The sequence below is a fragment of the Chiloscyllium plagiosum genome, chromosome 7 (genome assembly GCF_004010195.1).
Source record: "Chiloscyllium plagiosum isolate BGI_BamShark_2017 chromosome 7, ASM401019v2, whole genome shotgun sequence".
NCBI classification, from domain to species: Eukaryota; Metazoa; Chordata; class Chondrichthyes; order Orectolobiformes; family Hemiscylliidae; genus Chiloscyllium; species Chiloscyllium plagiosum.
This window is the reverse complement of record NC_057716.1, coordinates 69684015-69695549: the sequence shown is the minus strand read 5'-3', so window position 1 is coordinate 69695549 and position 11535 is coordinate 69684015. Positions and strand designations below refer to the sequence as shown.

The window sequence follows — 11535 nt, the reverse complement described above, 5'->3', positions numbered from 1 at the left end:
CCTAACCTGCAATCTTCTTCCTGACCTCTCCGCCCACACCCCCACTCCGGCCTATCACCCTCACCTTAACCTCCTTCCACCTATCGCATTTCCAATGCCCCCTCCCCCAAGTCCCTCCTCCCTACCTTTTATCTTAGCCTGCTTGGCACACTTTCCTCATTCCTGAGGAAGGGCTCATGCCCAAAACGTCGATTCTCCTGCTCCTTGGATGCTGCCTGACCTGCAGCATTTTTCCAGCAACACATTTTCAGCAATTATATACTAATAAAAGCCTAATTTTGGTATTGGGGAAAATTCTCAAATCCATTATCATGAACTTTATAGCGGATCATTTGGAAAGCAGTGGCAGAATCCAACAGAGTCGGCATTTATTTATGAAGGGGAAATCATGCTGGAAAAATCTGTTGGAATTCTATGAAGATGTAACTAACAGAGTTGACAAGGAGGAGCCAGGTCATGTGGTATATTTGGACTTTCAGAAAACGTTTAACAAAGTCACACATAAGAGATTATTGTGCAAGATTATGGCGCATGGAATTGGGGGAAGTGTACTGAGATGGGTAGAAAATTGGTTGGCAGAGAGGAAACAAAGAGAAGGAATTAATTGGTCCTTTTCAAATTGGCAGGCAGTAACTAGGGTGCCACAGTGATCGGTGCTAGTACCCCAGGTTTTCACAATATATATTAATGATTTGGATAAGGGAACAAAATGTAACCTGTCAAAGTTTGCAGATGGTACCACGTTGGGTGGGAGGGTGAACCGTGATGAGGATGCAGAGATCCTTTAGCATGATCTGGACAAGTTGGGTGGATGGAAAAATCAATGGCAGATGCATTATAAATTAGACAAATGCAAGATTATTCACTTTGGAAGCAGATACAAGAAGGCAGATTACTACCTGAATGGCTATAATTTGGGAGAAGGGAAAATAGGTTTGTAGATTGTTTTGCTGGAGTTCAGACGAGTGAGGGGGATCTCATAGAGACTTATAAAGAAGACAAATGGTATGTTGGCCTTCATTGTGAGAGGTTTTGAGTACAGGAGCAGAGATGTGTTGTTGCAGTTATACAGGGCCTTGATGAGGCCACACCTAGAATACTGTGTGCAGTTTTGGTCTCCTTTTCTGAGGAAGGGTGCTCTTGCTCTTGAGGAAGTGTAGAAAGGGTTTACCAGGCTGACCGTGGGGGTGGCAGTACCAGCACTGACATATGAGCAGAGATTGACTAGATTAGGATTGTTTTTGCTGGAGTTCAGACGAGTGAGGGGGATCTCATAAAGACTTATAAACTTCGAACAGGACTAGACAGGGCAGATGCAAGGAAATGGTTCCTGATGGTGGGTGCATCCAGAACTACGAGTCACAGTCTGAGGATTTGGAGTGGACCATTTAAGACAGAGATGCAATACTTCTTTACCAAAAGAGTGGTGGGCTTGTGGAATTCATTGCCACAGGAAGTACTTGATGCCGAAACATTGAATATATTCAAGCGGTGGTTAGATATAGCACTTGGACTGAATGGAACCAAAGGTCATGGGGAGAAAACAGGACTAGGCTATTGAGTTGCATGATTAGCCATGATCATGATGAAGGCCAAATAACCTTCTCCTGCTCTTATCTTCTATGTTTCTAAATCATGTCTCGTAGGTATGATTGGGGTTCTTTTGAAAGGGTGACCAAGAAAGTAGATGAGAGCAGTGCAGTAGATGTTGTCTATATGGAATTCAGCAAGGCATTTGACAAGGTACCGCATGATAAATTGTTGAGTAAGGTTAAATCTCACAGGACCGAGGGAGAGCATGCCAACTTGGCACAAAATTGGCTTGAGAGTAGAAGACAGAGGGTGGTGGTTGTATTTTTTAGATTAGATTCCCTAAGTGTGGAAACAGGCCCTTCGGCCCAACAACTCCACACTGCCCTCCAAAGAGTAACCCACCCAAACCCATTTCCCTGTGACTAATGCATCTAACACTATGGGCAATTTACCATGGCCAATTCACCTGAACTGCACATCTTTGGACTGTGGGAGGAAACCAGAGCACCCAGAGGAAACCCACGCAGACACGGGGAGAATGTGCAAACTCCACACAGGCAGTCACCCAAGGCCAGAATCAAACCTGGGACCCTGGTGCTAACCACTGAGCCACCGTGCCATCCAGTTTTTCGGACTGGGGGCCTGTGACCAACAAGGATTGGTGCTGGATCCACTGTTACTCATCATTTATATAATTGTTTAGGGTGAGAATTTAGGAGATATCATTGGTAAGTTTATGGATGACATCAAAATTGATGTGTTATCAGGGAATGCATTAAGATCTTGATCAACTGGGTCAGTGGGTTAAGGAATGGCAGGTGGAGCTTAATTTCAGTAAGTGCAGGATGTTGCATTTTGGTGGGCCAAACCAAGGCAGGACTTACACAGTCAATGACGGGGCCTTGGGGAGTGTTATTCAACAAAGAAATCTCAGAGTTCAAGTTCACATCTAATTGAAAGTAGAGTCACAGGTACAGGATGGTGGAGAAGGCTTTTTGCATGCTTACTTTCATCGGTCAGAGCAAAGAGTATAGGAGTTGGGACGCCTTGGTGCAGCTGTACAAAACGTTGGTGAGGCCACAATTGGAGTACTGTGTGCAGTTCTAGTTGCCCTAGGAAGGTTATTACTAAACCAGAAGAATTGCTAAAAGGATTTACTAGGATACTATCTGGACTCAAAGGTTTAAGTTGTAAGGAAAAGTTGGATAGGGAGTTTTTTTCCCTAGAGCATAAGAGACTGAGAGATGTCCTTATAGAGGTCTATGAACTCAAGAGAGGCATCGATAACCATGGTAGGGAAAGCTAAAACTGGAAGGTGTAGGTTTAAAGTGAGAGAGGAGATACACAGTTGCTGACAGACCTGCTGAGTTGTCCCAGCAATGTCTATTTTTGTAACAGGTATGAGTGTCCTATTTAGTAATAAAATAATTCTAATGGAATATGGTTGGAAAGGTGCAGGTTTGGGGGTGGGAGTAGGTGGTATGCATTGTTATCAGTATTTAACTCAGAACAGGTTTCTAGTGGGAAAAATATTCAGCACATTAAATTCCTTCCTTCTCAGCAACATGACAAGACCTTTTGGTTATTTTAACTGTTGGAGCTCATTTCAGTGATTGGGTTGCATGAGATGTCAAGTAACCTCACAGATCAGAAATTAAAACTGCTACTCAGAAGACGGCTGAGAATTACCATGGGGACAATAGCAGAGTTGTGCAATGTGTTGCAAATTTTACCTAAAAGTTGAGGCTGAATAGACTGGGTTGTTTTCCCTGGAGCATCAGAGACAGAGGGCTGACCTAATAGAGGTTAATAAAATCGTGAGTGGCATGGATAGGATGAATAGACAAGATCTTTTTCCTGAGATTGGGGGGGTGGAGTCCAAAGCTAGAGGGTATAGGTTTACGTGAGAGGGGAAAGACTTAAAAGAGACCTAAGGGGCAACTGTTTTTATGCAGAGGAAAAGTGTGATTAGTTGTTATGTGGCGCATATATGGAATGAGCTACTAGAGGAAATGGTGGAGACTATAATTACAACATTTAAAAGGCATTTAGATGGGTAAATGAATAGGAAGGTTTTAGAGGGATATGGGCCAAATGCTGGCAAATGGGACTAGATTTATTTAGGATATCTTGTGGGCATGGACAAGTTGAAACAAAGGATCGGTTTCTATGCTGTACAGCTCTATCACTGTAAGCATCCCTCAAAAACAGGACTATACCAGAAAAAGCAATCAAGTCGATAACTACTCTCATTCTTATTAGCTTTATTGCAACAGCAGATTCTGCTGAATGAGGAAATTAGTAGTCTAAAGATCTGTAACATAGGTAACTCATGTTGCACTCACTTGACCAAATATTTCAGGGCAAAAGAGTAGCAAAATAATAGGCCAATCCAATTCTTCCACACCACAAGATTCACAAAAGTCCAGAAGATTATTAATGGTGCACAATGGTACTCTGGATTCTGAGACACTATGGTCGAGCATTTATGATCACAAGCACATTCACTCTACCAATGTCAGGTGATTTGGAGATGCCGGTGTTGAACTGGGGTGTACAAAGTTAAAACAACCTGATGAAGGAGCAACGCTCCAAAAGCTAGTGTGCTTTTGTGCTAGTGTGCTAGTTCCAATTAAACCTGTTGGACTATAACCTGGTGTTGTGTGATTTTTAACTATGTCAGGTGATCCATTGTCAGCACTGTGAAATCCTGCAAGCCAATACCAGGCAGCAGTTAAAAAATATTAGTTTGACGTAACTCACTGTGCGCAGATCATTTGAAAGAGAAGTCAAATTTTAAAGATTTTCCCTTGGAGATAAAGTCTATTTATGGGATTTGGCCAATGACGCTTTCAAGACATCTGTGTTCAATACTGAATGTAGGTTCATTGGTGTCATGCATTTAACTGCATAGTGGCAGAGCAGACTGTTAATATTTTCAAACAACATTTGGGGGCACTTACAATACTGTCTCATAAGGGACATAAAGATCATTAACATGTTTTAGATGTTTCATGGATTTGGCATTTGAAAAGGCGTAATTTTATTCTTCATGATAAGACCACATTGCTATTAACCTTTCAGATGTTGTTGGGCTTTTTTTGTATGTTTAACTTTACCTCACAAACACATTTACTGACATGTGGACTAGGTTTGTGGCAAAAACACAATCATATTGCCACAACCTTAATTAATTTACAATTAACGCTCACCCTTCCATCTGCATTATGTTTTATTCTGTCCAAACAGGAAGAAATACTTTGGTTAAACTTGAAATAAATGCAATTATTTTATTTCCCCAAGTATGATTAGTTGTTATTGGTCAGTATTTTGGCGTCTTGTGATTCTTGTGATCCTTTCAGGTGTATGCCCAGTATTCAGAATAAGAGACATAGCATATGCTGTGTGACCCTTTTGTAACTGAGATTAGATTAGATTTTTTAGATTAGATTAGATTACATTACATTACAGTGTGGAAACAGGCCCTTCGGCCCAACAAGTTCACACCGACCCGCCGAAGTGCAACCCACCCATACCCCTACATTTACCCCTTACCTAACACTACGGGCAATTTAGCATGGCCAATTCACCTGACCTGCACATCTTTGGACTGTGGGAGGAAACCGGAGCACCCGGAGGAAACCCACGCAGACACGGGGAGAACGTGCAAACTCCACACAGTCAGTCGCCTGAGGCGGGAATTGAACCCGGGTCTCTGGCGCTGTGAGGCAGCAGTGCTAACCACTGTGCCACCGTGCCGCCCATGCCACCGTGCCGCCCATAATGGTTTCTAATTCTTTATGCCAGATCTTAAAGTGGCTTTTTCACTGTTTCGGTGGTGATTGTCAAGTCCTGTTCACTTTCTGGTACATTTCTTATCATGTGACAAGGTGTTTGATGGGTTGAATGTGACAACACCCTGCAAGGCAACAGACTTGTCCATTAACTCCAGAAAAGCTGGCAGAGATAAAAGAAAAATCTCAGACAAAATGGTAAAACAGCATCAAGAGATGAAGGGTGTTCTTTATGAAGATTTATTGAGATTGCAGTTGGGTAAATATGTAACTTCTTTTGATGGAGTTTCAATTCCATGACATTTGTAATATATCTGAATGCAAACACAAATTTAATTGCAATTTTTACTAAGCACAATTGTTTTTATTCTCTAAGGATAAATACTCAGCTTTTTACTCATGATATTATTTTGCAGCTAATGCAATTTTTACTGATATCTCTGAAATAGCTTTTTTTACTTAATGTTAGCAGAATTTGTTTCATTTTGACTTATTTAAAAGCTTTGCCAAACCCACTTTTTTAATTTTAATTTTCTATTCACTGAAGGGAAGTGAGAGAACTGAATCCCCCAGAGGTGGCAAATTCTGTGTTACAATATGCAGCATGGGGCATAGCAGGACAGCAGCTGGTAAGAGCTACTTTTTACATGTGCATTGCTCATGATCTTTTTTTAGGAATGTAGATGAAAGAACTGCTCATCACTTCACTTTGCTAGTTTAAAACAGTGCTAACTCCAGAAATAGCATTATTAGTATATTTAGATAAAATAATCTGGACACTAGATGTGGTTGACTCTTAAATACTGTGTGGACAATTAGGGATGGGTAATATATGCTGGCTAGCCAGCAATGCCCTCATCCTGTGAATGAATGAAGAAAAATTACTGAGAGTGAGAATGTTATTCTTTCCTTTAGTTGTCATGGTTCTGAATTCAGTCTAATCTGACTAACTGGCAAAGTTTCTGCTCTCAGAACTGTTAGAATCTGCCATGAAAATTAGTGACCAGACTTAGCTAACTTCAACTCAACTACTTGAAACTGATAATAAATTGGTCCTTATAAACTAATATACCCATTTAAATCATAACCAAATTATAAAAATTGAAATATATCATTACTACAAGGTTCTGAGGTTTGTAGTAAAGCCTACTGCTGAGACAACCTTGATTTCTTTAGCTACTGGATGGTGCCTAAAGATTACCTTGAGTGATAAACAATAAAGAAATATACCACTCCAATGATGAATAAAATTCATTATACAACTTCCCTCTGCATGAAAATGATTTTCTGTTTTATCGTGGTATAACCATATAGAAATGGGTACTTTGTATGTTTGAAATATTACATTGTGGAAATCATAAGACATGAAACATTCTCATGTTTCTCAATAATATGCTTCAGGCTATCATATGTCCTTGAGATTGAATTCATCTTGACTCACTCTGTCTTGTTTAATTGCTCAGTCAAACTAGACTATTTGCTGCCACATAAAGTCAACTTGAGAAAATAAAATTAGATGACTTTGTTTACTCATATATTACATTGGGAAGTTGAGTGATGATTCCTTTTTCAGCAGATGCCAGACAAGTGTTGGTTGAACTGGAAGATAAATGTTAAGTGTCACAGATCTCCAGAGTGAATTTGTTTTGTTTAAATAGTGATTTGGTTCAAGTAGTTATTTGTCATACCTGTTATATATCAATGTTTATATGTAACTATTTAAAACCATTGGAACGTGCAAGTTCCCATCCAAGCCACTCACATCCTGACTTGGAAACATATCACTGTTCCTTCACTGTGACTGGGTCAAAATCCTGGAATTCCCTCGCTAAGAGCATTGTGGATCTACTACAGCACGCAATCTGCAGTAGTTTAAGAAGGCAGTTTCTCACTGGCAACAACAAGGGTAATAAATGCTCATCATCAGCTAACTCCCAAGTCCTACAAGTGATTATAGAAAATCAAAAATAACAAAAACTGAGCTTAGAGTGACCCTTAAAAGTATGTCAAATTATTATTTCACATGGATTTTTCAGTTAACTCAAACTGAATATGCTGACATGAACAAGTGTTTGCACAGTCAGTAGGTTAAGGCTCTGTAGTTTTGGAGGTTGACAGCTTCAAGTGATCTTAAATGCAAATATAAACATTTTCAAATGTAACTCATTTTGTCTCAGCATGTTCACTCAAAGATTATTAAACAAAAAATTGCAAGTCATGGGATAATTAATAATTATAGACACTATTTCTGAACACCATATTCTTTTAAGTGTGAGACAGATGGGAGTTGCAGAATGAACACAAGTTTCAGGAAATTCAGACTTTTGCTTACCAGAATATGACAGCTCATGCCATAAAAACTGCCTTCTGCATAGATTCCATCTCTCAGTTTTCCTGCACTGCATGAGGTTTGTATAATCATTAGAAGTTTGACCAGAAAAATCAGACAAAGATAAGTTGGTACATTTTCTTTTATGTCTGATCAGTCTCAGGAACAGAAGGTACAGTGCTAATTGGAAGATTAGAGCTATGGAGCTTCACCAATGTTCTAACTTGGCATCAAAACAAAATGTAATTTTGAAGTATGTCTGTGCATTGGTTTCAATTGGCTTTATGTCCCCTTTTCTCAAGCTAAACATTCCACAGCTTCTAAATTGGTGCTTTTTTATTGCAAGCCAGTGATTTTGTCACATAAAAGAAGAGTTATTGGACTTTAAATGTTAAGTGCATCACCAATGCTGCCAGACTTGCTGGGTTTCTCCAGTTCTGTTTCTATTCCAGAATTTTGTCAACTAGTTATAAACAAAGCAGTCTGCATCTTGTTATCAGGTTATTTTAGTTTGAAAATCCTTTTGGCCTTTCTAGTGCCTTCTGGTATGGATCAGTCAGTTTCTGTGCACTTGCCAAAAGAACAACATTCTGTCTAAAGGTGAATTGGGAATGAATATTAAAAGGCATGACTGTATGTATGCATTCAATAGTCTTTAAAGAATTGTTACATGACTTACAACAACTATACATCCCTTCACGTGCAAAAACTTAAAATAACTTAGTTAAGTGTGATTAAGAAGGGTGATTAAAATAAAAGGTCTATAAGTTTGCCAGAAAGATCAGTAATTCTGGGGATTGGGAGGTTCATAGACTCGACAAATGCTATGGACCAACCCCTCAAAGATATTTTAAGAAGGTAGCCCAGACCCTATTTTTTTCTTATGTTAAAGGCAGATGCAAAGTGGATATTCCAGGTCTGATGTAGCTGGTCAAACCATTCAGCTTTAAGAAAAACAGAATTTATTTAAACACTACGGTTTAATGAACAAAAGAAAACAGTATTTAGAATAACTTAACTATTTGAAAACTCAAAAGACTCGATATCACAAATTAACTAAGGAGCTGCTCCAATTCCCATAAGATCCCATACACCTACCCCTTAACAAAAGGTATATTCAAACACAGGTTCTTACAGGCAGGGATGATTTCAGAGAGAAAACCAGTCAGGAACCATCTGCTGAAGCTTGGAACCTTTCTCTGGACTGTAGCAGCTTCTCATTGTTACAATTAAAATAAACTAGAGAAAAACACATAAACTGGGAGAACTGGTCACTCCTTTGCTATTGTTAAACTAGGCCCAGACATTTCTGCACCTCTGCCTGTACCACCTCTCTTGGAAAAAATAACCCAAGGACAAAACAACCTCGTTAAAGGAACAGCATCGTCATAGTGTCATAGTGAAAGAAACAAAAATTGATTGTAAAAGCTCATCTAGATATCAAGAAAGGAAACATTTGGCAAAATTGAATGTGAATCTATTCAAACCAAGGTTGGAGAATTTATCATGGGAAACAAAAATTGCAGACAAGCTAAATGATGATTTTATGTCTGTTTTCACTGGAGAAGATACCAGTAATTTCCCAGAACTAAAGATCTAAGTGGCTTGGGAGAATGAGGAATTGAAGAAAATTGTCATGACTGAAAAAGATTTCATGGGGAAATTAATGCCATTGCAAGTTGACGTGGTTGGGGGGGCACGGTTCGGTGGCGGTAGCGGGGGATGCTTTAGGGGTAAGGAATGGATTGGTGGTTAGCTTCCGAAATTCTATAGATTCTGGAATAATTCCTGTGGATTGGCAGATAGCAAATGTCACCCCACTATCTAAGCAAGGAGTGGGAGAGAATACAGGGAACTATAGAACAGGTACCCTTTCATCGGTAGTATGGAAAGTGATAGAATCCATTGTAAAGGATGAAATGAATAGACACCACGTTGATGAAGATCCTATTCTGCATAGTCAGTATGCAAATGGGGATCAGAAACAGGAATAGCTAGAGAAACTTAACAGATCTGGCAGTATCTGTGGAGAGAAAACAGAATCAGTGTTTTGAGTCTGGTGACTCTTGTTCAGAACTCTCAGACAAAAACAATAGGAATAAACAAGCAGAAGACAGATAGCAGGAATCAATAGATCATTCTTCTGTTGGTAGGTTGTGATCAGTGGTTTTTTGTAACAATTAGTACTTGGGCCCGTGCTGTTCACAATGTTTTACAGTTGGGGACTAAATGCATACAAGTAGCAAATTGGCAGATGTTGGTTAAACAGATAATGGTTCAACAAAGACACACAGTTCTAGATCCTCCAGGATGAGGAAAGATACTCTCCATATCTGTGCTGCCAAAACACCTCAGGATCATTCATAATTCAGTCAAGTCACCTCATGCTTTACTAAACTCTAATGAAGGGGAGAAAGTGAGGACTGCAGATGCTGGAGATCAGAGCTGAAAATGTGTTGCTGGAAAAGCGCAGCAGGTCAGGCAGCATCCAAGGAACAGGAGAATCAACGTTTTGGGCATAAGCCTTTCAGGAATTCCTGAAGAAGGACTTATGCCCAAAACGTCGATTCTCCTGTTCCTTAAACTCTAATGAATACAAGCCTAGCCTGTCCAACCATTTCTCATAAGACAACCCTGTCATTCCAGATATTAGTTTGGAAAACCTTCTCTGAACATCATCATTTACATCCTTCTTTCTATACGATGACCAATAGAATGCTCAGTATTTCCAGATGCAGTCTCACCAATACCTTGTATAACTGAAGCATAACTTCCTTACTTTTGTGTTCAATTCCCCTCAAAATAACTGTTAACATTCTGATAACTTGCTATACCTGCAAGCTAGCATTTTGTGATTCATGCACAAGTGCACCCAGATTGTTTTGTATCTCACAGCTCTGCAATCTCTCAACATTCAGATAGTATGCTTCTTTTTTCCAAAATGGACAATTTTACATTTTCCCACATTTTACTGTACTTGTCACATCACTTAACCTATTTGTATCTTTTATGTAGCCTCTGCATGGACTCTTCTAAACCTACTTTCACATCTTCATATCATCAGCAAATTTGGCAACATACCTTACCTTCCTTCATCAAAGTTATTTACATATATTGTAAAATGTTGAGTTTCCAGCATCAATCCCTCTGTTTTAACATTTGTTAAATCTTGCCAATCTGAAAAAAGTCCAATTTATGTCTAATCTCTGCTTCTTGTTAGCCAGCCAATCTTCTCTCCATGCCAGTATGCTCCCCCCTACACACTGACCTTTTATTTTCCAAAATAGAATTTCATGTGAAACCTTGTCAAATGCAGTTTGGAAATCAAAGTTCAGTACAGCTACAAGTTCCCCACACAGTTACAAGTTCCCCACTACCCACAGCATGTGTTACCACCACAAAAGCCATAATAATGTTGGTCAAACATGATTTCTCTTTCACAAAACCATATTGATTCTACCTGATTACCTTAAAATTTTCCAGGTGCTGTGCTATAACTTCTTTAATAATAGCATCTAACATTTAACCTTCAATGAATATTCAGCTAATTGACCCATTGCTTCCGGTTTTCTATCTCCCTTTTTAAATAAAAAAGTTACATTCACTATCTTCCAACGTAAAGGAACTATCCCAAATCAAGGAGGGCTTGGAGAAATAAAAGCAATACCACAACTTTCTCATTGGCCCCCTCCATTCTATTTCCTGATTTATCACTGCTTCTCGATGTTACTTGTATCATCTATAATGAAGAATGTCGCAAAACTCTTGTTCAATTCATCTGCCATTTTCTATTTTGTATGATTGCTTTTCAATGGAAAGTGAGACTAGAACTAAGCTCACTTTGTTAACTCTTACCTTGAAATATTCAGAGAAACTCTT

At 39.2% G+C, this 11535-nt stretch overlaps 1 protein-coding gene across 1 annotated transcript in view; it reads left to right on the top strand.

The window, feature by feature from the left end:
- LOC122551933 (inactive dipeptidyl peptidase 10-like) overlaps positions 1-11535 on the top strand; it is a 1705342-nt gene that overhangs the window by 1452652 nt on the left and 241155 nt on the right. The window contains exon 7 of the mRNA XM_043694504.1: positions 5875-5956. Within this exon, the coding sequence (XP_043550439.1) occupies positions 5875-5956 (82 nt within the window). The remainder of the gene's footprint in view (positions 1-5874; positions 5957-11535) is intronic.